A 27745-nucleotide genomic window follows, 5' to 3' on the forward strand; every position below is an offset into this window, starting at 1 on the left:
TAACAAATCATGTTATTTTTCTATCAAAATAGTGTCTCTCAATACCTTGCACCACTGATTGTTGTAATCAGCAACTTGGTTATAATTAGTAAACTGGTGTCAGTTCTCTGAGGGACAGGTCAGCTGGGCTGAAGCCCATCTGAGGTGTTTTAGTTTAGACAGTGAAGTTAAATCTCATGGGGAGGGATGTGGTGACAGGGAGCTCAGCCAGTGAGTTCCTTAGAGGGGCACTACATTGGGAAGGGTTGGCGGTGGCATCCTGCTTTCTGGACATGAACATAGACAGGGTCCTGTCCACTGAGCAAGAGAGTACTCTGTAGCCTCAACATCTGAACGGTGTTGAAAAGAAGGTTGGTGTTCTGTTCATTGTCCTATCGTTAAAGGCCTTGGATGTGAAGCCAGAGAGAGAAGGGTCTGGTGAGGCGGCAGAGGGATTGGGGTGACACAAGGAGGCTAATGTTGAGTCGTAGCATTCACACGGGGTGTTTTGGGTGGAGGTGACATGGATTGTAAGGGGTCAGAAGCCAGGAGGGCATGGGATGGGAAGCCACAGACCCAGCAAAGTATGGGAATTATGAGTTAGGGAAATACATATGAAGGTTGGGGAAGCTGCTTGAGGACAGGGGTGTTGGGGCTAGTTTTAAAATGATGCTGAGTGTTTATTGTCATATACATAAGTACAATTTGCATGACAACACTCTAAATTAAATGGCCACATATAAAAGGAGTGATAAATAAATAATCTCAGTTGCAGTTTAGGGACATACTTGATAATTCAAAAGTGCAGACAGATCTTTTGGTGCAGCTGGAGTAGTTTTAGACATACAGCACGGTAACAGGCTATTTTGCCCCACGAGTCCATGCCACCCACAACCCCAGTAGGTGGGAGGAAACTGGAGCCCCGGGGGAAAACCCCGTGCTGTAGTGTAGAGGAACCTAGGCTATTTTGTCCCAGGAAGACCCCCACAATGGGCGCAGCCAGGGTTACATGATCAGTGGTCCCCTGCAGGGTTCCAAAAGGAGGGCAGCCTCAGAACAGCGTTGCCATTTCTTTCCCTGATTGAGTCACACAGATAACTCATGATTGAAGGTGCCTGTCAAATGACACAAAACAACCCAGAAATGTTTCACTTTTGGAAAAATTGATTTGATTGCATTATGGGGAGAAAAAACAACTTAATGCGCAACCAAATTTCCAGGCACATGCATGACACTAGTCTATGTTGTTCAGACTGGTCGTCTGGAAATAGTATCTGTCTGCACTCCTATTTAAACAAGTGTGACAAGTGTCAGGGATTCACGCTTTTACTGGCAGCTGATATCTTCATCAAGCTTGTGAGATGCCATGTATCAGCTGTTAGCTCTCCAGATTATGTCGTGAGGCTTGTCAGTGCCTCAACCGGCCACATACCAGCCATCCCAGCTGTACAGTGAGAAAGTTGGCTGCAGAACTTTATCCTGTGGAAACATTGCTGTGTAAACACAGGTGTTGCATCAAATTGCATTGATTCCGCAGCACAGGGCACAGGCCATTCAGCTCCGTTGGGTTTATGCTGGTATATGTTTCTTTTGTATCCATCTTGCTGCCCTGTCTCATCTAACATGCCATCTCAAATTTCTGTTCTTTTTTTGCTGATCTCATTATCAGGATTTCACATGTAATGGTTATTATAGTTGTTTAAATGCTTCACAATTGCAGTTCTCAGTTTGATAAAGTGTTCAGACTTTATCATTTGCTAACCTGTAATGAAGGCAATATAGAACTGTTATCTGAGTAACACTCGTACAATGGATGGGTATTAAACTGTACTCCCTCTCTTTCATTCTGTTCTATTAAGTGGCCTTAGGCTACTGATTGCATCTCTACTGATAACAGCAGCTTGCTGACACTTTCACTCAGCTGCCGTTTAACTCAGTACCCAGAGTCATTTAACGTTGAGGTCCTGAGGTGCCTGCTAGAAGGCGCCCTTTGCTCACTGTAAAGTCAGGAGGCTGCTGGCTTCACAGGGCTATGAGCAGAAAGAAACACATGCAGTGTGAGATCGTGGACCATGCAACCATTTGCTGTGAGAATCTAGTTCCTTCCTTGGCAGGCATGATTTTTATCGTACGTTTTGTTTCTTCACTGTGCCTCCAAAGTGTCGTGCAGTCAATGAAAGCCGTAATCCCTGCTTATACGTGAAAAATAAAAGAACCAATTGAGATATGATGATAAAGCAGTAATATAAACTTTAAAATTTAAAAAAATTAGTCATAGAGTGTGGTAACAGGCCATTTTGGCTCGTGAACCCATGCCTCTCAATTACACCCAAATGATCTACAACCCCAGGTACATTTTGAATGGTGGAAGGAAACTTGACCCCCAACCCTTAGCTGACGGCAAGAATGTACAAACAGCAGCAGTAAAACACGAAAATCTGCAGATAATGTGGTTGAAGTAAAACACAGACAATGCTGGAGAATCTTGACAGGTCAAACAGGGTCCTTTATGTAGCAAAGGTAAAATTACCTAACCAACGTCTCGGACTTGAGCCCTTCATCAAGGTATGGAAAAATGTCCTTACAGACAGCGCGGGATTCGAACCCCTGTCCCGATCACTGGCATTGTAACAGCATTATGCTAACCACTATGCCAACCATGCTGCCCCGCATTTAATATGTTTATCAGTTTGATTAAACAGTTGATAATTATTGCCTTGGATACTGGAGGGATCAATTTGTCATTCTGGGGTGGTTCTTCTTTCTTGCATTTGGTCCATAACCTTCCAACCCTTCTTAACCATATGTCCATCCAAATAGCTCCTATTTCCCCTTGCATCTTATTCCAGATATGGACTGCAAAAACCTGCTCTCAGCTTCTTTGTAAATCCATCCATTCTCACCTTAAACCTCTGCCCTCTTGGTCATGAATCATCTACCCTGATTTTTAAAAAATCATCTCCAGGGAAAAAAATGTTCATTTGAGGGAATAATTGAAGTCTTAATTCAATGACTTAACTGAGTCAGCACCATCTCAGGACTGCATTTAGGTCAGCCTGGATTATCCTGTCGAGTATCTGGGGTGGAATAGTGAATCCTGATTTGGAAACTGGATGTGTTCTCACAGTTAGGGCCAACACAATTGTCTTTGCGATACTCAGTGTATCCACCACTCCAAGTGTTTCTTGACCCATAGAGTGCTTTTGTGGTATTGAAGCAGAGGTTGGGGTGGGAGATGAGATGAACAAGGGAGAAAAATGAGTGGAGCTCGTAACCTTTTTGTTGGGTTATTTTCTTCAATGGGGGATGGGAGCAATTGCCTAGGTGAAAAAAAGGGTCGTCACAATCCCTTCAAGTTCACAATGTCCTCCTATGCTTGGTGTGTCTTGGCCCAGACCCAATCTTCCCCCCTTTCTCCTTCCGGCACATGCTTGAAGTGTTTTCAAGATGTGTTTTTACAAGCAAGGAATTAACATCTAGAAGGGAAGCTTTTCTTGGCTGCAACAGATGAGTTACTAAACATCAAACTCAGTTAACCCTTTGCTGGGATTTGTAATTTACTGCACACAGAATAACTCCTCATGATCATTCATTTTGATTTGCGTAAAGGGCTTGTAACAGGGGAATTATATCATATTGGGCAGGGGATTTTGAATAGCGATGGTGGTAGTGGAATATCCAGGGAATGAGGCAGAGAGAGATAAAAAATACTGAACGATATTGGTCAATTATGCAGAAGTCAGGGCGGCATGTTGGCGTAATGGTTAGCGCAACACCTTTACAACACCAGGGTTCAAATTCCCGCACTGTCTGTAAGGAAGTTGTACGTTATCCCTGTGACTGTGTGGGTTTTCCCCATGGGCTTCGGTTTCCTCCCACCATTCGAAACTTACTGGAGCTGTAGGTTAATTGGGTGTAAATCAGAAGGCACGGATGCATGGGACAGAATGGCTTGTTACCACGATGTATGTTTAAATTTAATTTTTAAAAAGTTATTATTTTGGATTTTTGGACTGCTATTGGGTGGGAGATTGCTAATAAATAATAAATAAGGTAATAGATGAAATTGCTGGTTCAACACAGATATTCTCACTGATTGTCTACACATTGTTACCTTTTATCAGAAATGGAAACAGCTGGAGCAGGGTTGGCAGAGAGACATACAGATCGCTCTGAATTGCGTAAGCCTATAGCACAGCATTCAAGCCTTCCCCTCTACTACCATCAACTTGGCCCTCCCCCATATATTGTTCACTCCCTATGCATCTGTCCTCTCACCCTCCACCTCGGGATGCAACATGGACAGGATTCCCCTTGTCCTCACCTACCACCCCACCAGCCTCCGCATCCCCTATAATGTGATCCCATCATCAGACATATCTTCCCCTCTCCTTCCATCTCTGTCTTTCGGCAGGGACCCCTCTCTCCGTTACTCCCTCATCCATTCCACCCTTCCACAATTCACGCTCTTTGTACCTACTCCTGTGCCCACAGAAAAAGTTGCACTTGTGTCCATCCCTCATCCCTCATCCCTCACCACTGTTTGAGGCCCAAACACCCCTTCCAGATGAAGCAACCTTTCACTTGTGAATATGCATTTACTGCATCAGGGGCTCCCATTATGGCATCCTCTACATCAAACGGTCTGTATACAGAATGGGAGATCGCTTCATTGAGCACCTTGGCTCTCTCTGCTGTAATAGCAGGGATCACCCAGTGGCCACCCATTTCAATTTCTCATCCCATTCTTATGCCGACCTGTCTGTCCATGGTGTCATGCACTGCCCAACTGAGACTACCTGCAAATTGGAGGAACATAGTATTCCATCTGGGCACCCTCCAACCAGATGATTTTTGTTAGACCCCCCTCCCAACCTATCTCTCTCTGTCTCCTTTCCTCCAGTTCACCTCACCGTGCCTCTATTTCCTTATCCCCCCTGCCTCCTAGCTCTGCATTCAAATCTCAGCTTTTCTCTCTTGCCCTCCTAACCTTGGAGGCCTATGCTCCACCCCACGCCCTTCCTTCCCTCGCCCCCTTTTAATTCAGGTGCTGGCCTGCTTTTTTCTCAACCAAGTGCTCAGGCCCAAAACAGTGGTTGTACATCTTTGCCTCCTATGGTTGCTGTGGGACCTGCTGAGTTTCTCCAGCACTTTTGTGTGTATTGTTACAGAGTATATGCTTTTGGGAGATAAATTGGGGCAAGGTTTGTTAGTGTAGGTCACATACAAACATTTTAAAACAGATCTTATTTAAAACACTGGAGCTTTGCTAATGCTAGACATGTCAGGGCCAAGAGCCTTTGCAAAAGCTTGGAGAGTGCCCAATAGACTTCACTAATGGATTGTTGTTTACAAAAAGGCAACAGATGAAGGAACTTGTCAGAGCTGCATTCTGTCTGGAGTGGAACTTGCTGTTCTAGGAGGGTCGTGTGGTTTTGCAAGCAGAGAGAGTAAAACAGGCTTTTTCTCAGAGAGAGAGAGAGAGAGAGAGAGATCAGTTCTGCAATGATACAGTCAGCAACAGCAACTGGGACTGGAACAGGACAAGCTGGCAAGCTTGTGGAAACCCCATTTGGAAGTCGGGTTGTGAGTGCTTAGTTCAGCCTGGTCAAAGTCCTTGTGCTTCATGCAAGAGGAGAGGACTGATTGTCTAATGTTTCATCTGGAATAAGAGAAACAAAAAGGAACTCTGTGATCACCTGAAAGAAAGAGGTTATTATCTGGAGAACCCTGAGGGGGCAAGTTTTGTCAGCAAGACACTGAAGTGGCTGATAGAAGTAAATCAGTTGTGGGTGTCCTGGAACAACAAATCTCTCTCTGAAAACTGACAAGAACCTTCTTGAGCAGTAACCATTTACCTTTCAAGGACCAAAGCCTGGTAAACTTTGTGTTAAATTCTGTGCACAGTATAAGAATTGGCTGCAACCAGTGAACTTGGAGGAATGAGAAGTGAGATTGGACTATGAACCAAAGAGCTCTTCTGAACTTAAACACATACTACATACACGTGCGCTTAGAATTAGAAGGGGGTTAAGTTAGGTTAGTTAATTCAATCGTGATAAGTTAATGTGTGATTCTGTTTTCATGTTTATAGATAATTGAAAACAACTTTCGTTTAAGTAACCATTTGTCTTGTTGAATATCTATTGCTGCTGGGTTTTGGGGTCCTCTGGGCTTGTAACAGTATTTATGAGAATCACAGTGTTTGCAGACTTTCTTATTTTACTGCTCAGTATTGCAGTTGAAGCAAAATATTAATTAACATATGATTGGTAACACAGTTGTACATGCAATGCCATGATTTTACAATTCAGATAACAGTCTTGATCAGACAAACCAGAAATCATTGCAGTTCAAATGCCAAGGAAGTAGTTATGTTCTCATGGTGAATTGTTGCATGGTCACTGATCTCCAACTGCACACATTTCTTTATTTTCTTCTATGGACCTTCCATAGACTTTTCACCATTTGATTCCATTCTTTTTCCCTTCTAGTTGTTATCTTTCCCAACTGGATTCCATTCTTTATTCACATCCTATGAATGCTCCTACCCAGGTGATACATATGACCTTTTCCCTGCTGGGCTGCCTCCTGTTATTTCCCCATGCTGTTCATCAATATCTTGATGCAATACCTTCAGAGCCTCTGAAGGTATCTAACCTCTGCTTTTGTGCCTTCAAGTTGTATAACCTTGGACAGATGTTAGAAATGGCAAATTCATCGGCTTCTCACATATTTTGAGATGCATCTCTTCCAGAGAGTTTGCTGGTTAATTCGAGCAACGTTGATGCGGTAGCTTGATGCTGGCTGGGGTTTGTCATGTGTTCATCCTTGCCTGTTAAACAAGAAAGTCTGCAGATGTCCGGGTCAAGAGCAATGCACAAAGGTGCTGGAGAAACTCAGCAGGTCACGCAGCATCCACAGGAAGTAAAGGGTGGCCTGACCAAGGGTCCAGGCCCGAAATGGCAGTTACCCTTCACTTCCTGTAGATGCTGGGTAACCTGCTGAGTTTCTCCAGCACCTTTATGTCTTGCAGCTAATCCTTGGCTCCTGACATTGGCCTCTGCAGGTACTTTCAATAAAGACTCCTTGGCTGAATAACTCTCTCTGGGCTCACACATGAAAAATAGCAGGTTGAATGATCTACAAAATGAACAGTGACATAGTGTCCCCACAATAGTTGTGCCTTAAAGACAAGTAGAGATAACTTTACTAAAGACCTGGCACAAAAAATCAAATTGCACTGATCTAGTTAGGTCAGCTTTTAACGAGGATGGTCAGAGTAAACTTCCTTCTTTTTTTAATTTGGATCCCCCTGAAAATAAAATTTAAAAAAAACTATAACCACAAATGTTCTGGCAACTTTGTTAAAACATGGGATAGATTTGGTCTATTTTAGATCCTCTGTCCATAATCCTCTGATTCCCTTCACCACAAGCATTATCCTGGCATCCAGCTGTTTCATGAATAATTGCACTTCTTCTCCGGAAAACTCCAATCATGATGTCGCTTCCTATTAGCTTAAACCTGTGGCCTCTGCATTAGCTTAACCTTGCGATTTCACCCGCACCCCCCCCCCCACCCCGGATAAGTTCCATGCTTTGTTACATTTACCAAATGACTTTTTTGCTTGTTTAACCCATTATCCCCTGTATTAGTTTAACACTGTGACCCCCTGTTTCTCTCTATTAATCAGTTTAACTATGCTGTCTCCTATGTGGATTTTCAATCTGTGTCTATTGAATTAGTTTCACCCCTGTGTTAATTTAACCTTGTGGCTCCCACTTCTCTCTGTTATATTTGTTTAACTCTCTGTCACCCATATCAATTTAATCAACAACTTCCATATTAATTTAACTTGTGTTTTCCAAGTCCTCCAGTGCTAGTTTTGTACAGACTCACTAAATGATTTTAATCCTTGTGGACATGATTTATTTTACCCTGCTAAATCTCCCACATTAGTTTAATCCTGGCCTTGTTGATTGCTATAACTTTGATTGGCACCAATCTACCAAAGCACTTCAGTCTACTTCAAATCACAGCAGCGATGCGTTCAGATCAACAAGGTAGTCAAGTAAACTTTAGTAAAAATACACCAAAATACCGGAGGAACCTGGCTGGTCTTTACATCATCCATAAAAAAAGCTTTATGTGGATGGTGAAAAGACTGGCTGAGTTCCTTTGGCATTTCAGCGTACTTTTACTGCAATCAGAGCATCTGCAAACTTTCACGTTTCACTAAGTAAACTTTAACTTTGCAGGACAATATCTGGAAAAGTGGAGGAGTGTGAAGGGGTGAAACAATTAAGACTCTAATATCACAGCTCCTGAGATACTGCTCATTTGCAGGTGACATGAAGGTTGGAGGTGTTGTGGATAGAATTGAAGGTTGTCATAAGTTGCAACAGGATATAGACAGATGCAGATGTGGGTGGAGAAGTGACGGATGGAATTCAAACCAGATAAGTGTGAAATGATGCATTTTGGAAGATCACGTTTGAAGGCAGAGCACATGGATAATGACTGGATTCTTAACCTTGTGGAAGAACAGGGGTTCAAACACATAGGTCTCTCAAGATTGCCATTCAGGCTGATGGAGTGATTAAGAAGGTTTATGGTACGATGGCCTTCATTAGTTGAGGGATTAAGATCAAGAGTTGGGAGGAAATGTTTCACCTCTATAAAACTCTAGTGAGACCACACCTGGAATATAGTGTTCAGTTCTGGTCACCTCATTATAGGAAGGATGTGGAAGCTGTGGAGAGGTTGCAGAGATTTACCAGGATGTTGTCTGGATTGGAAAATGTGTCTCATGAGGCAAAGTTAGTAGAGCTTGTGCTTTTATCTTTGGAACAAAGAAGAATGAGAGGCGACTTAGTAGAGATCTACAAGATTTTAAGAGACATGGATAGGGTGGACAGCCAGCAAAGCCAGACGATATCTGTACAAAGTGAGTGGAAGGAAGTTTACAAGGGATGAGTCAGGGGAAAATTTTTCACACAAGTCGCTTTCAGGTGGAATAACTGGGAGAATGCGGCTCTGGAGCCAGTTGCGGGGCTGTGTGTGAGGCAACATTCAGGTGGCAGCGCTGAAGGCGCTGTTCTGGCACCTGAAAGGTCCGCAGCGGGCAGAGGCGCTGTGGAGCAAACACTGGCTCCTGTCAACTGTGGCTGTGGTCCTGCCCTCTTTCAGGTGGGGGAGCACTCAGAAGCGGAGAATACCCGAGGAGGGTTGGGTAAGTATTCCTCGGGTCAGGGTTCTCCACTTTCAGATGGCCTCCCAACAGCCGCATTCAGGTATTTTAGGCGGCTTTACTTTGGGGTGTTCTGGCCACCTGAAAGCGGCTACAGAGAGTTGTGGGTGCCTGGGATGAGTTGTGGTGGTGGAAACTGGTACTATAGGGACATTTAAAAGACTGAAACAGGCAGATGGATGCAAGAAAAAGGAGGCTTATGAGACAGGGAAGCTTTATTTTTGAATAGGTTTCTGGGGGTCAACATAACATTTGTGGGTCAAAGGGCCTGTACTGTGCTGTAATATTCTCTGCGAACGTCATTATATCAAACTCAGCACGTTTGTCTTCTACTGCATTGCTTTTTTGTCACTCTCATAAGCTCCTCACTTGCATTATAGGTATAAGAACAGAAAATGCTGAACTAGAACTCAATGGATCAGTCAGCATTTCAAACCCATGACACTTCATTAGACCTGGGAAAGGGAGAACCAAGTTAGCCCAAGCAATAGAGAAAGTGCTTCGGCTAATAACCATCGTAAATTCAAACGGTTGTGCTATCACATGATCAAGTTTCATGTTTTGAGGAATCAAGGGATTACGGCAGGAAAGTGGCAGTGAGGTAAAGGATCAAGCAAGATCTTATTGAATGGAGGTGCAAGCAACCTCCTTGCTGGTATTCTTATTGTACCTTTATAAGCAGTTAATTTTTGCCTCAGGAAAATTCCATAAAAGTAGCACCTTTGTATTAAATTTCATACGAGAGGTAGCAGACTGATGTTTCATCTCAAGGCCTGCTCCTTTGAAGAGAGATGAATGCTGAAGTCAACAAGGTGGGGAAGCCTGGCTTTTGTTAATCACAGACTAACTGGTGGACCTCTTGCCTCTTGTCTGAAATTGTGGGCTTGTCTCAATCCAAGAATAGCAGAAAAATACCCCTGTTGACTTTTCTTTCAGTGCTGAGGGAGTGCTAAAAGTCCCATTTTTAGGATGAGGCTTGAACCAGAAGCCCTATCTATTTTCTTGGTTGGATGTGAATATTGCATGACACTATTTCAGACAAGTAGCAAGCAGAATGTCCCAGTTTCTCTATTCCACAACTCGCATTCATATTCCATCTCTAAGATCACATAGCGTTAACTGGTTGAACTGCAGATATAATCCCTAATATTTAGAATCCCTAAGGCACTAAATTGTGATCTCCTGTGTTGTCTTATTTTTTTCATTACTCTGCTTTTCGATATCATTGTTCAGCAAATAATGTTGACAATCTGCTGGAATAAACAATGGGGAAGGCACTGGCTCGTGTAACTCTATGTAATTGGATCCTGGATCTCATCACTTCCAGATCTCAGTCAGTGCGGATTGGCAAGAGCATCTCCTCCATGGTACCAGAGCAGCACAGGCCTGGGTACTTTGCCCCCTTCTCTACTTGCTTTACGCCGACGACTGTGTGGGTCAGTACGACAGCACTATTCACAAATTTGCTGATGAGACCACAGAAATGGTTGTAGGAAAAGGGACATACAGGAGACCGATTTATATATAATAATTTTAAAAAAGAAAAAAATTGGCTGAATGGTGTACCAACAACAACCTCTCGATGTCACCAGAACTAAGGAGCTAATTGTGGACTTTAGGAAGGGGTCTATGATGCAGCAATCATTGAGGGATCAGAGATCGAGAGGGTGAGCAAAAAACAATTCCTGGGAGTCACTATCCCAGAGAATCTTGGACCCAATGTATAAATGTCGTCGTGAAGAAAGCACGTAAGCACCTCTAAATAGGAGTTTGAAGAGGTTCAGTATGACATTGGGAACCTTGGCAAAGTTCTACAGATGTTTCGTGGAAGTGTGCTGCCCAGCTGCATCACGGGCACTCATACCTCTGAAGGCACCAAGCCCTCTGAGTAGAAAGCCTTGCAAAAAGTTTGAGAGCACAGTTCGATCATTAACAAGCAAAACTCTCCCACCATTGAGAAAATCCACGTGGAACATTCATTGGAGAGTAGCCACAAATCATCAAGGATGCACACTACCCAGGACATGTTCTTTTCTCGCTACTGTCATCAGCAAAGTGGTACAGATGTCACAAGACTTTATCACCACATTCAGAAGCAGTTGGTACCCCTCTGAAACAACAAATCTGAGACACGTTTAAGGACTTTTACTTTCCACATTATTTATAACTGATTTTTTTTTGGTGTGTTTGCACAGTTAGTTTGTTTACATTTCTTTCTTTATTTACGTTACTTTCTTTCTCTTGAGTGCAGTTTAGATTACCCAGAAGTAGAAATTTTGCCTGATCCACAGGTAAAACAATTTCTGGGTTGCATTGATGCCATGTATGTACACTGAGAATAAACTTGATCTTGAATGGGGTTGGGCATTGTAAGAGGGGGATATAGCGATATAAACTGGAGGCCCACAGGGAGATGCTTTTGCTCTCTATGCCGATACTGATGTACAAGACTGGAAGCTGCTGGTTTAGATCAGCAACGTTGACCTCTGCCTCCACAGATACTTCCTGGCCTGCTGACTTTCTCTAGAGGATTGGTTTTTGCTTGAGATTACTGTAAACACATTCTCTTGTGTCTTTCGAGATTTCCGCTGTTAGGTTCTCAGCAAGTAGATGTAGACTTTCTTGGTCCATTACCTTTCAGTATCAATTAATTTGAGTTAAAAAAAATGTCCATTACTCTCAGATCATTTCTGTAACACCAGCTGTCAACTGTGTAAATAAAATTGCTGATGCTTTCAACTGCCAGATCCTAGAACGATCTGATTCAATAACTCACTTTGTGGTTATTAAGTATTTGGTGTACTGAGGACCAACATGCTGTAATTGAGGAGGGGGGCTTGATTACTATTCACAGTTATCACGGCTGATCTATTCTGGCCTCAACTCCTCTTCTGCACTAGCTCCACAGTATTTTAATTATTAATCTTTGAATAAAGTATATTTCATTATCTGGCCTCCATCACCTTTGGGGCAGGGAACTCCAGAGATTCACTGTCCTTCAAGATAAGTTTCTATTCAGCTCAGATTTAAATGATTGGCCCCTTATTTTAGAGCTTGAGTGTGGCTCTCCCACTTGAAGACATCTCAACATCTACTCTGCCAAGTCCCCTTTGGATTTTGGGTGTTTGATACTGTTTCTTCCCTCATTCCTCAAAATACCAAGGAATAGAGACCCAAATTGTCTTGCCTCTCTTGATAGGACAACCGTCTCCATCCAGAGACGAGCCTGGACGATCTCATTTGGAATTTTACAATGCTACTATATCTTTTGTTAGGTAAGAGGATCAAATTTGTGTCCCTTTTAAGGGCACAGAAAAAAAATTCCCTTTGAAGAAAACCAGTGTGGATCCTCTGCAGGGAATTTGCTGCTTCCTGAATTGTTCTAAGGAGTAGATCAAAGGAGTTCTTCATGGAGATAATTTGTGGAGGGGCAACAAGGATTTGGAAGGTGTCACTTGGCAATATTACAGTCCTAAGCTGGCATGCTCAGAATTTCTAATGGCATCTCGTTTTTCCCAGTAAATAAAGTTGTGATTTCTTCCGCAAGTAAAAATTGACAGAACTTTACTGGCCAAACACTAGAAGGGATATGGGGGAAGAAATGTCTGTCCAAAGTTGGTATCCATGTTGGCCATGATCTGATTCAATCAGATTAAATGGATTGTGTTCCCACATCTTCTACATCTGATTCTTTTCTTTTCTGCTAGGTGAATAATAATGGGATCATATCGTTCCTGAAGGAAGTTTCCCAGTTCACTCCAGTGGCATTTCCGATCTCGAATGACCGACGAGTGGTGGCAGCTTTCTGGGCAGATGTAGATAACCGTCGGGCGGGTGATGTCTTCTACAGAGAGACCAAGGACCCTGCCATTCTTCAGAGTACAACCAACGACATCAGGAGGTACTTTCCAGAGTTTGAGGAATTCACCACCAAGTGGGCTTTCGTGGCCACATGGTACAAAGTCACATTCTTTGGAGGAAGCTCATTTTCACCGGTAGGATTGATCAATTGAAACTCTGATGTTTGAATTCTCTGTTCGCCGTCTCGTATATGTCAGCCATGTGGCCTGCTTTGACCAACAGCTTGGCCAGATACAAAGCTTTGTCCCTTTCTCAAGCCCCTCTTCCCTGCAAACCTTCTTTCCCCCCATCCCACCTGTTCTTACCTATCACAAGCCAGCTTGCGCTCGTCGTCCTCTCTCTCCCATTCTGGCTTTAGTCCTCTTTCCAGTCATGATGAAAGGCTTTTGCCTGAACCCTTGAATGTCTATTGCCTGAACCATTGGTTTCCTCCAATGTTTTGCGTATTGCTCCAGCTTGGTTGGGTAGCATCATCCAATATCTTGAGTGAAACACGAGAGTCTGCAGATGATGTGATTGTAATAAAAGCACACGGAAATGCTGGAGGAGCTCAGCCAGTCTTTCAGCATCCACAAAAGACAAAGATATATTGCCGACGTTTCAGGCCTGAGCCCTTCTTCAAGGAATAAGATAAATAAGCTAGAAGCAGGAAATCTCAGAATTCAGACAATTCTGACTGGAGGAAGAAGCCAGACCAGCAAAAGGTGTTAATTGGATATGATATGGGGAGAGGTGAGAATTTATCATGCCTGTGTGAAAGGAGACGAGTTAAAGGGAGAGACGGAGCGGGGGAAGAAGTGGGTGGTGGTGGGGGTTTAATGAAAGCCAGAGAAGCCAGTTAATGCCATCCGGTTGGAGGCTGCCCAGCTGGAAGATGAGATGTTGTTCCTCCAATTTGTGAGTGGTTTCAGTGCATGAGACTGGACAAACATGTCAGCAAAGGAACGTCATGGGGAATTGAAATGGGTGGCCAATGGAAGAACCACGCTATGGCAGCAGACAGAGCCCAGGTGCTCAATAAAGCGATCTCCCAGTCTGTGCTCAGTCTTTCTGATGTAGAAGAGACCACAGAGGGAGCACTGGATGCAGTAGATTCACAAATGAAGTGTTGCTTCACTTGGAAGGACTGTTTGGGTACTCCTCTCTCCACCAGTGGTACCTATCCCTATGACTCTAGGAGATGTTCCACCTATGCCCTCACCTCCTCCCTCAGCACCATTCGAGGCCCCAAACAGTCCTTCCAAGTGAGGTAACATTTCACGTGAATTTGCAGGGGAGATTTACTGCATCCAGTGCTCCCTTTGTGGTCTTCTCAACATCGGAGAGACTGGGCGGATCGGAGAACGCTTCATTGAGCACCTCAGCTCTGTCCGCCGCAATAGCGTGGATATCCCAGTGGGCCACCCATTTCAATTCTCCATACCATTCCCCTGCTGACACAGGGGAATGCCTCATGCACTGCCAAACTGAGACCACGCGCAAATTGGAGGAACAACACCTCATCTTCTGACTGGGCATCCTGCAACCGGATGGCATTAACATCAACTTTTCTGGTTTTCGTTAAACCCTCTCTCCTCCAACCCACTTATTTTCCCCAATGCCCTCCCCCAGCTCTGTCTCTCTCACTTTTCCCCTTCTCCTTTTGCACAGACACGATAAATTCTCGCCTCTCCCCTTATCATATCCAATTAATACCCTTAGTTGGTCTGGATTCCTCCCCCATCCGACACTATCTGAATACTGAGATTTCCCACTTTTGACTTGTTCTGCTTATTCCTTGAAGAAGGGCTCGGGCCCAAAATGTCGGCAATAAATCTTTGCTTTTTGTGGATGCTGAAAGAGTGGCTGGGTTCTTCTAGCATTTCGGTGTGATTTTGCTTCATTCAATGTCTTATTCTCTTACAGCCCTATCGACTCCTCTAAAATACTGCAGAGCACTGACCTCTGTCCCCAAATAGATAAGATCATGACATATGAGCAGAAATAGGCTATTCAGCCCATCGAGTCTGCCCCGCTATTTAATCATGAACTGATCCATTTTCCCACTCAGTCTTCTTCCTGTAACCTTTGATGCCCAGGCTAATCGCAAAGCTATCAATCCCTACCTTAAATACACCCAATGTCTTGGCCTCCACCTCTACCTCTGGCAACAAATTCCACAGATTTACCACCCTCTTGCTGAAGAAATTCCTCCGCATCCCTGTTCCAGCCAGATGTCCTTTAATCCTGAAGTTGTGCCCTCTTGTCCTAAATTCTCCCACTATAGGAAACAACCTTTCTACATCTACTCTTTCCACGCCTTTCAAAATTGGAAATGTTTCGAAGTGATTTCTCTTTTCACCCCCCCCCCCCACCCAATCTCCTAAATTCCAACACATATATGCCAAGAGCAGTAAAATGCTCCTCATATTACAACCCTTTCATTCCTGGAATCATCCTTGTGAACCTCCTCTGAACTCTCTCCAACGTCAGCACATCTTTTCTTCAAAGAGGAGCCCAAAACTACTCTGGTGAGGTCTCACCAGTGCCTTGTAAAGCCTCAACATCACATCCCTGCCCTGATATTCTATTTGTCTTGAAATGAGCGCCAGCATCGCATTTACCTTCTTCTCTGCCGACTCAACCTGCAAGTTTACCTTCAGGCGATCCTGCACGAGGACTTCCAGGTCCCTTTGCATCTGGGTATTTTCAGTGTTCCTGCTATTTAAAAAAAAAAAAAAAATCTGCTCCTTTTTTTTGTATATAAAACTGCATGATCGTGGACTTTCTGACATTATATTTAATTTGCCACATCCCTCACCATTCTCCTGATCTGTCTAAGTCCTTCTGCAACCTCCCTGTTTCCTCAACACTATCTGCTCCTCCACCTACCTTTGTATTATCTGCAAATTTGACCACAAAGCCATTCATTTCAGAATCCAAATCATTAATATACAACACAAAAATAAGTGGCTCCAACACTGACCCCTATAGAACACCATGAGCAACAGGCAGCCAACCTGAATAGGATCCCTGTATTCCAACCTGCCAATTAACCAAAGCAAGTATGTTTCCTGATGTACCATGGGGTTTTACATTGTTAAGTAGCCTCATGTGCAGCACCATGTCAAAGGCCTTCTGAAAATCCAACTACATCACATCCCATGCTGCCTAAATACACAAATTAACCTACAACCCTGGTACTTATCCACCTTGGACCATTCATCTTTCTGAGTACCTTCTCCCTTGAAATAGTAACTGCACTCACTTCCTTTCTCTGATACCCTTTGACATCTCAGACATTGCTAATGTCTTGCACAGTGAAGGCTGGTGCAAAATGCTCATTTAGTTCCTCGGTTATTTCCTTGTCACCCATTATTATTTCTCCAGTATCATTTTCCAGTAGACCTATATCTACTCTTGCCTTTATATCCTCGAAGATACCTTTTGAATCCTCTTTGATATTATTTGCTCACTTACTTTCATAGTTCATAGTTCTGAGTTTTTTTAGTTACTTTCTGTAAGTTTAAAAAATAACCCCAGTCCTCTATCTTCCTACTCTCCTGCTTTGTGATCCTAAGATCACTGTGGCCCCGGCACTCTATATGTCACCACAACTCAACCATCCCTTCTTCACCCCTACCCCCATCATGACCAGCTGACTACCATTCCATTTGACCACCATTCCAACTGCCAGGTCCCAATTCATACCTCTGCTAGTTACGTGTCCAACGTTCATCACACCACTCATCCTAGCTCTTCCCTCAGTTCTCCTATTGTAGCTGGTATGATCTGTTCCCTAAACCCCCTCAATTGATGAATTGCCGATCTTGATTTTTCCATCCTACATTATCCAAGCGGTTAGTCCTATGGGGTTCTGAGGCTCCCTGCTGACCTATTAACTTTGTGAATCTAACACCAAGTGCTAGATCCAGCCACAACCCACGTTGCCATTAAAAGCTCTCCTTTTTCCCTCAGGGACGGAAACCAATCTGTGACATCAGATCTACTGCTTTTTTAATTGCCCTCTGAAGTGCCCAAGAAAGTCACTCCCTTAAAGAGCAAGTGTGGTTGGGGAGTCCAAAGCCAGCAATTCCTGCATACCTTGAATTAATAACAATCAGCTGAGGTGTTAAAGAATGAAATTGATAAGTTTTTATCAGACAAGATATGGAGATCAGTTTTGATGTTCCGCTCATGTATGCAGAGTCGTCTTCTGTTCTCAGGTCTCTGCATGGTTTACAACAGTATTACTGGGTTATTCTGCTACAGGTAGAACATCCTGCAGTTCTATTGTGTGATAAAGGATGTCGATGGATGCGATTTGAAGGGGGATGGATGTTGGGCAGTGAGTTGGTGGGTGTGAGAGAGGACAGAGGGCTGCCATGATTAATGAGTTTTATGGCGACAGTGTCTCTGTTGCATTTCAGGTTAACACCTTCCAGATTGTCCTGGTCACAGACGGAGAGTCTTCCTTCACTATCTTCAACTATGAAAACATCACCTGGACCACTGGGATGCATGCCAGCAGCGGAGGAGATTTTGCCGGCTTAGGAGGCATTGCCGCACAGGTAGAGCAAATCTGATTTTTCCCGTCCTCCTTAAAAAAAACTGTCACCAGTGTCCAGTGTATGCGAGTGGATCACCGTAGCCCACCACTGGTAATATGTCATCATCTCTTTGGATTAGTGACAACCACCCATTGTTATTAAACCAAGAAGGTTGCATGTTTCAGGCTGAGAACCTGAGTGATAAATTACTCGTGCTTCAACGAAATAGAGGAAGTGTTGGCTGCAATTGTTTCAGCAGATCCTCGGGAAAGGGGACATCTAAATGACCTCAATTTGGGGAAGAGGGAGCAGCATCTTGATGCTATTTCCTCTAGTATGTCTGAGAAGGGTGAATTAGAACATGTTTGAGCTTGACTTTGCTCCTGATAGCAGTCCAGTAGTTCGCCCATCCTACCTTTCATGCCATTCTGTTCAAGTGAGACCTTTTGAGCACAAGCATTCCTTTTCTACTTATTTCTGTACCCCATGTGCATCCCTTCCACTAATACCCAATGTGTTTCATTGACCTCAGGCAGGTTTCAATGCTGGAGATGGGAAACGTTACTTCAACATTCCTGGTTCACGCACGGACGATATTGTGGATGTCGAAATGACGACTAACGTTGGAGTTCCTGGACGCTGGGTATTCCGGATACACGATGCCCAAGTCGAGGTTGGTGGCTGCAATGATACAGGTAAGGTCACAGTATTGCTATCTGTCTATGGGGCAATAACGGGACAATGGTCTCCAGATTTAGCTCCGCCACAGCATTCTTATCTCTGAATGAGGAAGTTGTGGGCTTGAGTCCAAACCCTGGAGCAGAGCATTAAACAAAGCAGCATTGTTGGATATGTTTTTTTAACAGATAAAATGTTAAACAGTGCCTGTTTTCCCTCCAGAGTGGGTGTCAAAGATCATTTGGCACCATTGTGAACAAGAACAGAAGAATTAATCCCTGTCTTGGCCAATATTTATTCCTTAATCAGCTCCACTAAAACAGATGTATAGCTCATTACTATTGATGAGACCATGTTCTGTTTGGAAATTTCCTCCTGAATCGACCTCCTTCAAGAGTGACAACATTTCCCAAGATAATTTGGGGATAAATATTGGGAGCATACTGAGTCGTGAAAAACACTTTATTAAGATCTTTACATCATTTCTTTTCCTGTGTTCCTGTTTCTTACTGGTAGAGTTTGATGAGGATTGAAACATGTGCTTGTCCATTCAGAAGCCAGGTCTTGGTAGCAGGAAATTTGGATGAGATTGAGCAGGTTTGCATTTGATGCTCACCTGCAATTAGTCGCATGGGATCATAAACAGGTACAATTTTGTGTCTAAATCCAACCACCAAAGAGCAAATGGCATTGAAGACAACTATGTCCAACATCAAAATAATATTCCCATCTGGATGGTGAATTCCCACCCTAAGTTCCATGACAAGCACCAGCATTTCAATCCAGACCGTCACAGTCAATAAATATCCCTCAACCTGTGGAATGCATTGGTGGCAATGTTGGACTATTTCATGGGCTTCAATGATAACTTGACATTCAGTATGGTCAGGTGAAGTTTATTGTCATCTGATTGCACAAGTTCAGCCCGACAACACAGCATTCTCAATCCTCAGTGCAAAACACACAGACACTTAACCCATCTGTGTCCTGTGTCAATGACTCACACCCATTGCCATTAAGTACTTCAAAGTCTCATCATGGGGCACATCAAGCTCCTGCTGCCCCCATCACTAGACCCCCTACAGTTCGCATATAGACCCAATCGTTCCATTGCCACTGCCCTCCGTCTAGCCCTCACCCCGCTGGAAAACAAGGACTCGTTTGTTTGAATGCTCTTTATTGACTTCAGCTCAGCATTCAACACAATCATACCTCAGTACCTGATAAGGAAGTTGAACCTGCTGGGTCTAAATACCACCCTGTACAATTGGATTCTCGACTTCCTGTCGGGGAGACCTCAGGCAATTTGGATTGGAAACAGCATCTCCAAGACCATCACACTGAGTATACCCCTCCCAGGGCTGTGTGCTGAGCCCATTGCTGTTCACTCTGCTGACCCACAATTGTGCACCTAAACACAGCTCAAACCGCATCATCAAGTTTGCTGATGACATGACCCTGGTGGGCCTGATCAGTGAGAATGACGAGTCAGTGTACAGAGATGAGGTGCAGTCACTAATGGACTGGTGCAGAGCCAACAACCTGTATCTGAACATTAATAAAACAAAAGAGATGGTTGTTGACTTCTGAAGGGCCCGGGAGGACCACGCTCCCCTGACCATTGATGGCTCCACCATTTGGGATTGTCAAGAGTATCAAGTTCCTTGGAGTACACTTGGCAGAGAATCTCACCTGATCCCTTAACCCCAGATCTGTGGCCAAGAAAGCCCAGCAGTGCCTTTACTTCCCGCAAAGGCTGAGGAAAGTTCATCTCCCACCCTCCAACCTCACTACATTCTACAGAGGATGTATTGAGAGCATCCTCTGCAACTGCAACACCGCCTGGTTTGGAAGCTGGACCTCCTCGGACTGCAAGGCCCTGCAGAGGATAGTGAGGTCAGTGGAAAAGATTATTGGGGTCTCTCTTCCTACCATGAAGGACATCTACAACCCTCAATGCAGGCAAAGCCAATAAACATTGTGAAAGACTCCACACACCCATCATGTAAACTGCTCTCCCTTCTGCCATCTGGTAGGAGGTACCATAGCACTCAGGCCCTTACATCCAGATTGGGCAACAGCTTTCTCCCTCAGGCCATTAGACTCCGAATTCCCAGAACAAATGTGCATAGAATACCTTGGTACCGGGAACTCTTACAGTATACGTCTGAATATTTAATAATTTATATGTTTAACTTCTAACTTATATTTATGTAAATTTACTCCGTGGTCCAGGAGAAACACTTTCTCGTCTTTACCATGAAAGCATAATGTGAACGATAAATAAAGGTGACTTGACTTGACGGGAACCACATACAGACTGACAATACATATTCTTCTTTGGCTTGGCTTCGCGGATGAAGATTTATGGAGAGGGTAAAAAGTCCACGTCAGCTGCAGGCTCGTTTGTGGCTGACAAGTCCGATGCGGGACAGGCAGACACGATTGCAGCGGTTGCAGGGGAAAATTGGTTGGTTGGGGTTGGGTGTTGGGTTTTTCCTCCTTTGCCTTTTGTCAGTGAGGTGGGCTCTGCGGTCTTTTTCAAAGGAGGTTGCTGCCCGCCAAACTGTGAGGCGCCAAGATGCACGGTTTGAGGCGTTATCAGCCCACTGGCGGTGGTCAATGTGGCAGGCACCAAGAGATTTCTTTAGGCAGTCCTTGTACCTTTTCTTTGGTGCACCTCTGTCACGGTGGCCAGTGGAGAGCTCGCCATATAACACGATCTTGGGAAGGCGATGGTCCTCCATTCTGGAGACGTGACCCATCCAGCGCAGCTGGATCTTCAGCAGCGTGGACTCGATGCTGTCGACCTCTGCCATCTCGAGTACTTCGACGTTAGGGATGTAAGCGCTCCAATGGATGTTGAGGATGGAGCGGAGACAACGCTGGTGGAAGCGTTCTAGGAGCCGTAGGTGGTGCCGGTAGAGGACCCATGATTCGGAGCCGAACAGGAGTGTGGGTATGACAACGGCTCTGTATATGCTTATCTTTGTGAGGTTTTTCAGTTGGTTGTTTTTCCAGACTCTTTTGTGTAGTCTTCCAAAGGCGCTATTTGCCTTGGCGAGTCTGTTGTCTATCTCATTGTCGATCCTTGCATCTGATGAAATGGTGCAGCCGAGATAGGTAAACTGGTTGACCGTTTTGAGTTTTGTGTGCCCGATGGAGATGTAGTCATGGTGGGGAGCTGGCTGATGGAGGACCTCAGTTTTCTTCAGGCTGACTTCCAGGCCAAACATTTTGGCAGTTTCCGCAAAGCAGGACGTCAAGCGCTGAAGAGCTGGCTCTGAATGGGCAACTAAAGCGGCATCGTCTGCAAAGAGTAGTTCACGGACAAGTAATCATACATATAAATGAATAAATAAATATTGTTTGGTACATGTGAGAGTCCCAGAGGGTTAAGGTGAGCAGATCCTTTGGTCAATCAGCCTCTTACTGCCCGCAAGAAGAAGCTGTTCTTCATCCTGGTGGGTGATAAACTTTTATCTCTTTCCCTATGGGAGCAGCTGAAAGATGATGTGTGTAGGGTGAAAGAGGTCCTCAGTGGATCACATCGGGGTTTGGGGGAGAGGGATTGGGCGGGTGGGAGGAAGAATACTCCATTGATCCTCTCTGCCACTCTTATGGCCTTGTGATTGATCCATTTCTCTGCAGCAAACATACCACACTATGATGCAGCCAGCCAGGACCCTCTTGATAGAGGTCCTATAGAAGGTAGTCTAGCTGTTCTTGGAGCTGTAACTGGAAGACTTTTCCCAGGGTTGTTACTGTCAATTGCAGAGTCTTGGCATTGTTTCTGGAGCTATACTGTGATGTGAGTTCAGAATCTGTACCTGTGATGTGGGGCCGGGCCTGTACCTGTGATGAGGGGCCGGGCCTGTACCTGTGATGAGGGGCCGGGCCTGTACCTGTGATGAGGGGCCGAGCCTGTACCTGTGATGTGGGGCCGGGCCTATGCCTGTGATGTGGGGCCGGGCCTGTGCCTGAGATCTGGGGCCGGGCCTGTACCTGTGATGTGGGGCCGGGCCTGTACCTGTGATGTGGGGCCGGGCCTGTACCTGTGATGTGGGGCCGGGCCTGTACCTGTGATGTGGGGCCGGGCCTGTACCTGTGATGTGGGGCCGGGCCTGTACCTGTGATGTGGGGCCGGGCCTGTACCTGTGATGTGGGGCCGGGCCTGTACCTGTGATGTGGGGCCGGGCCTGTACCTGTGATGTGGGGCCGGGCCTGTACCTGTGATGTGGGGCCGGGCCTGTACCTGTGATGTGGGGCCGGGCCTGTACCTGTGATGTGGGGCCGGGCCTGTACCTGTGATGTGGGGCCGGGCCTGTACCTGTGATGTGGGGCCGGGCCTGTACCTGTGATGTGGGGCCGGGCCTGTACCTGTGATGTGGGGCCGGGCCTGTACCTGTGATGTGGGGCCGGGCCTGTACCTGTGATGTGGGGCCGGGCCTGTACCTGTGATGTGGGGCCGGGCCTGTACCTGTGATGTGGGGCCGGGCCTGTACCTGTGATGTGGGGCCGGGCCTGTACCTGTGATGTGGGGCCGGGCCTGTACCTGTGATGTGGGGCCGGGCCTGTACCTGTGATGTGGGGCCGGGCCTGTACCTGTGATGTGGGGCCGGGCCTGTACCTGTGATGTGGGGCCGGGCCTGTACCTGTGATGTGGGGCCGGGCCTGTACCTGTGATGTGGGGCCGGGCCTGTACCTGTGATGTGGGGCCGGGCCTGTACCTGTGATGTGGGGCCGGGCCTGTACCTGTGATGTGGGGCCGGGCCTGTACCTGTGATGTGGGGCCGGGCCTGTACCTGTGATGTGGGGCCGGGCCTGTACCTGTGATGTGGGGCCGGGCCTGTACCTGTGATGTGGGGCCGGGCCTGTACCTGTGATGTGGGGCCGGGCCTGTACCTGTGATGTGGGGCCGGGCCTGTACCTGTGATGTGGGGCCGGGCCTGTACCTGTGATGTGGGGCCGGGCCTGTACCTGTGATGTGGGGCCGGGCCTGTACCTGTGATGTGGGGCCGGGCCTGTACCTGTGATGTGGGGCCGGGCCTGTACCTGTGATGTGGGGCCGGGCCTGTACCTGTGATGTGGGGCCGGGCCTGTACCTGTGATGTGGGGCCGGGCCTGTACCTGTGATGTGGGGCCGGGCCTGTACCTGTGATGTGGGGCCGGGCCTGTACCTGTGATGTGGGGCCGGGCCTGTACCTGTGATGTGGGGCCGGGCCTGTACCTGTGATGTGGGGCCGGGCCTGTACCTGTGATGTGGGGCCGGGCAATTAGAGCAACCATTGAGCAATGGTTTTCAAACTTTGTCTTTCTACACATTATGGCTTGGCTTTGTGAACGAAGATTTAGGAAGGATTGTAGACATGGGCATGTCCTTCGAGCCTGCACAATTGATTTTTTAGGTGGAGTACAGTGTACGCAGTACTGGCCCCACCCTTGATCTGCCATGGCCCAGCACACTGGACAGTGATAGCCAGATCCTTGGGTCATGGGTGTTACTCAGAGTGTCCTTCTCCTAAACTGATGCCCTGACGAGGGTAACGAGCCTCATCTGCCCGGGTTTGAAATCAGAGTTTTCCTTCCCAAGACTAATGAGCCCGGCCAACTCACCTAGATATACTGGCGGGCACTCGGTTGCACCATGACGTAGCAAAGTCAGTGAAAAAGGGGGACACCAATGAGTAGGCACAGTAAGGTTGGAGAAGCCATTTTCAGTGACTTCCTGCCCGGCAAGCCAGACAGCGGCCATTCGGCGATCACTACCCCGAGAAATGAGAGTGCTATGTGTTCCCTGGGTGAGCAGGACATCAGGGACCACCTTAAGTATCCCCATGCCATTGGTGCTCTGTGAATAGGAAGGGATTGCTTAAGGTAGGATGTGAGTGGGAAGGGAACGTTGACAATCGCTGCTCCAGGCCCAATTGTTACTGAAATATTTTGCTTGAGAAAAATTGTCATTGGCCCATTTCCTTTGGAGTTGAGAAACCATGCACATAATGAGTCAATGAGGGACGATTAAAACAATGGTTTTCAATTTTTTTCCTTCCCATTCATATACCACCTTAAGCAATCCCTTTCTAATCACAGAACACTGATGGCATAGGAAATGTGATATGTGAGTGGAAAGAAAAAGGTTGAAAACCACTGGCGCAGAGAGATATAGGCCAAATACAAGCAAATAGGACCAGTTGATCAGCGTGAACTAGATGGGTCAAAGGCAGTTTCCAAGTGGTAGAATTCTGATTCTAAGGAGGCAGGGGATAGGTCAGCTCATTAAAGAATAGGATGGACTGTGAGCGAGTGAGAGTAATGTACTTTGATGGGAGCAGCGTATAGTAGGACACGGTACAGTTGATTGATTATGTGGCATCTTTCCAGGCTTGTGATGTAACAGCATCCTGGGAAACTAGAACAACTCCCAGCCACTAATGTTTGGATTGAAATATAACTAGTGTCCTGTGGCAGGTCCCAGGGAGCTGGGCTGGTGAGGTTTCAGTTGTAGGAAACATGAATCCTCTCAGGGAAAGTGGACCTCTTGTGATTTTGAAGAGAGCTTGCCATCGGGAGTCGGAACTGTAACATTGGTGAGCCACAGTGGAGGAAAGGCGAGATTACTCTGCAGTGTGATTTACCAGAATACTGGCAGGGTTGGGGTGGTCTCAGCTACAAGGGGAGTCTGGTTAGGTTGCCGTTGTCTTCCTAGGAGGAAAGGAGGCTGAGTGGACTCGATCGAGGTGCACAAAATTACGAGAGGCAGAGAAAAGGATAGTAGGAAACATTATCCCGAGGTGGAATGTGTCCAGAGGGCAGAGTATCAGAGCCAGCACCACCAGGCTGCGAAACCACTTCTTCCCAGGGGCTGTGAGAATGCTGAACAACCAAAGGAACTGCTCTCACTAACCATACAAGACTCAAATATTTTTATTTATTTATATGTCTGAATACTTGTCCTACATATGTATTGTTTGTTGTTTGTCTGTATGTGCGTTAGGTCTGGTTGTGTTTTGCACCAAGGACTGGAGAAACGTACCAGGGGTGTAGGTTAATTGGGTGTGAATTGGGCGGCACGAAGTTGTTGTCCAAAATGGCCTATTACCTTGCTGTATTTCTAAATTTCTTTTAAAAAATTTTAAATGCTGTTTTGTCGGGTCGTACTTTTGCAAACAGCTGACAATAAACTTGACTTTAAGATGAGGATTAAGAGATTTAGAGCTTCTATAGCTGGTGTTTAGAATCTGAAATGCACTGACTGAGAGAGTGACGGTGGCAGGTACTCTCACAAAACCAGAGAGTTCTTGAATTTCCAAGGCCATGAAGGATCTGGACCAAGTGCTGGTAAAGAGGATTCATGCACAAAGTTGCTTGCTGGTCAGCACAGACTTGGTGAGCTGAAGGGCCTGTTTCTATGCTGTATATCTCTTGTGACAGAGTATTTAGAGGTGGTTTGGGAGGGATTGCTAGAGCAGGTTGCGCACAAACATTTGACCACACACAATATTTGCAGGACTTTTGCAGAATGCTATTTTGCAGAAAGGAACAAAGTAGCAATGTTCAGCAATGTGCCTGGGAGAGCATGTGATCTTTCCAGGCAGAGGAGAACAGCTTTGATCTCAGAGAGGGAGGGAGCTGAGATAGAAGGAGAGACACAGACTTAGGTTCCAGAAGGACAAGCTGGCAAATTTTGGAAGACTGCCTGGTCAAAGGAGAAGACTAGCTGTCTGAAAGGTGATCTGAAAGAAAGGATCATTTGGAGAACCCTGAAGGGGGCACGTTTTGTCAGGAAAGGAATCAGGTGTGGATGTCCTGGAACAAACAGAATCTCTCTCAGAAAACCAACCAGAACCCTCCTGAGGGGTAATCATTTGCCTGTTAAACACCAAAGCCTGGTGAACTTTATTAATGCAAACTTCTGTGCACAGTACAAGAATTGCCTGCAACCAGTGAGATTGGACTGTGATTCAAAGAACTTTTCTAAGCCTATATAGACATTACACACACCTGGGCTTTGGATGAGAGGGGGTATTAAGTAGGTTAAGTAAGTTAATAGTAATAAGTTAAAGTTTAATTCTGTTTTCTAGTTCAAATGTAATTAAAAACTACTTTTGTTTTAAGTATCCCTTTGTGTTGTGCATATCTATTGCTGTTGGTTTTTGGGGTCCTCTGGACTCCGTAACACTCTGACTTAATGACAAGGGAACAGAAAGGCTTGAGATGTTAAAAACACCTTCAATGATGCTCTGCTCTCCACAGCCTCAGTGTGTTTGAATCTACGGCCTTGTCTGAACAATGGAAGGTGTATCGACGATTGCATCACCGGAAATCCTTCTTATACCTGTTCTTGTCGGGCAGGATTCACAGGACGGAAGTGTCAGATAGGTAATGTGTGTTACCAGAGAAAATGGCACTCCTTGTACTTGTGGCAGGACAGGTTGAGGGAACAGAGGAATACTGTCAAAGAGAGGGAAGTGGAGTAGAGCAAAAGAAGAGGAGAAGGGAAGTGGATGTGGCATGTGTGAGAAGTAACTGGGCAATGTATGAGCAAGGGAGGGGCTGAGAATCGATGATGATGGGGAGGGTGCCCTGCAGAGGTTACTTGGAAGGATGGGATTATTAGTGTTCGGTAAAAGGAAGCAAGTTCACTAGAGGGGAAGTTGGGGGTGGGAAGAGGGAAGCAAGTGGATGGGATATGGGGGTGAGGGAGGGGAGAAGAAGGGGAGAAATGGTTTAAGGGGCAGATGGGAGAACAAAGAGGATGGGGTGGGGAGCTCACAGCTGGGACCAGGATGTGAGGGATGAGAAGGGGAGCTGAGGTAGGAGATGGATTGGGTGAGACAGGGGAGAAGGCAGGATGGGATGTAGGTAGAAGAGTCGGCAGTTGAGAGAATGAAATCAGCTTGGTTTTGGTGGGAACCTGTCATCACTTTGCTTGCGACACATTAGTCCCTTTGCTAATGGAAGTGATACACTGGTTCTTTCATATTCCATCTTGTTCTGTAGACGTTGATGAGTGTGCTTCATACCCATGCCAAAATGGTGGGACTTGCTTGGACGGACAAAATGCCTTCTCTTGCCAGTGCACTGCTGGGTATACAGGAGTTCTCTGTGAGACAGGTATGGGCAGGTTTCACATTCTTCTCTTTTACTGCTTGGTGCTCTGTTGGACTGAAGAGTCACCATTACCCTGTTCTTCTCTTTGGCTTGGCTTCGCGGACGAAGATTTATGGAGGGGGTAAAAGTCCACGTCAGCTGCAGGCTCGTTTGTGGCTGACAAGTCCGATGCGGGACAGGCATTTAATACACAAGTTGCACCTATAGGGACATTCACCCTGCAGCATGCCAGCCGGCCCACATCCTTGGTTTTAATGGAGATTGCAACACCCATGACAATGAGAATGGCAATACCCATTGAAAAAGGAATGGGTTCCAATTGTGTTCCCTG

The 27745-nt window shown here is 45.8% G+C and overlaps 1 protein-coding gene across 1 annotated transcript in view; it reads left to right on the forward strand.

Annotated features, from left to right (window-relative positions):
• sned1 (sushi, nidogen and EGF-like domains 1) overlaps nucleotides 1–27745 on the forward strand; it is a 179010-nt gene that overhangs the window by 35258 nt on the left and 116007 nt on the right. Inside the window, exons 2-6 of the mRNA XM_069896336.1 lie at nucleotides 12940–13227; nucleotides 17503–17643; nucleotides 18155–18317; nucleotides 26557–26682; nucleotides 27304–27417. Coding sequence (XP_069752437.1) covers nucleotides 12940–13227; nucleotides 17503–17643; nucleotides 18155–18317; nucleotides 26557–26682; nucleotides 27304–27417 — 832 coding nt within the window. The remainder of the gene's footprint in view (nucleotides 1–12939; nucleotides 13228–17502; nucleotides 17644–18154; nucleotides 18318–26556; nucleotides 26683–27303; nucleotides 27418–27745) is intronic.

This window comes from Narcine bancroftii, chromosome 9 (genome assembly GCF_036971445.1).
Source record: "Narcine bancroftii isolate sNarBan1 chromosome 9, sNarBan1.hap1, whole genome shotgun sequence".
NCBI classification, from domain to species: Eukaryota; Metazoa; Chordata; class Chondrichthyes; order Torpediniformes; family Narcinidae; genus Narcine; species Narcine bancroftii.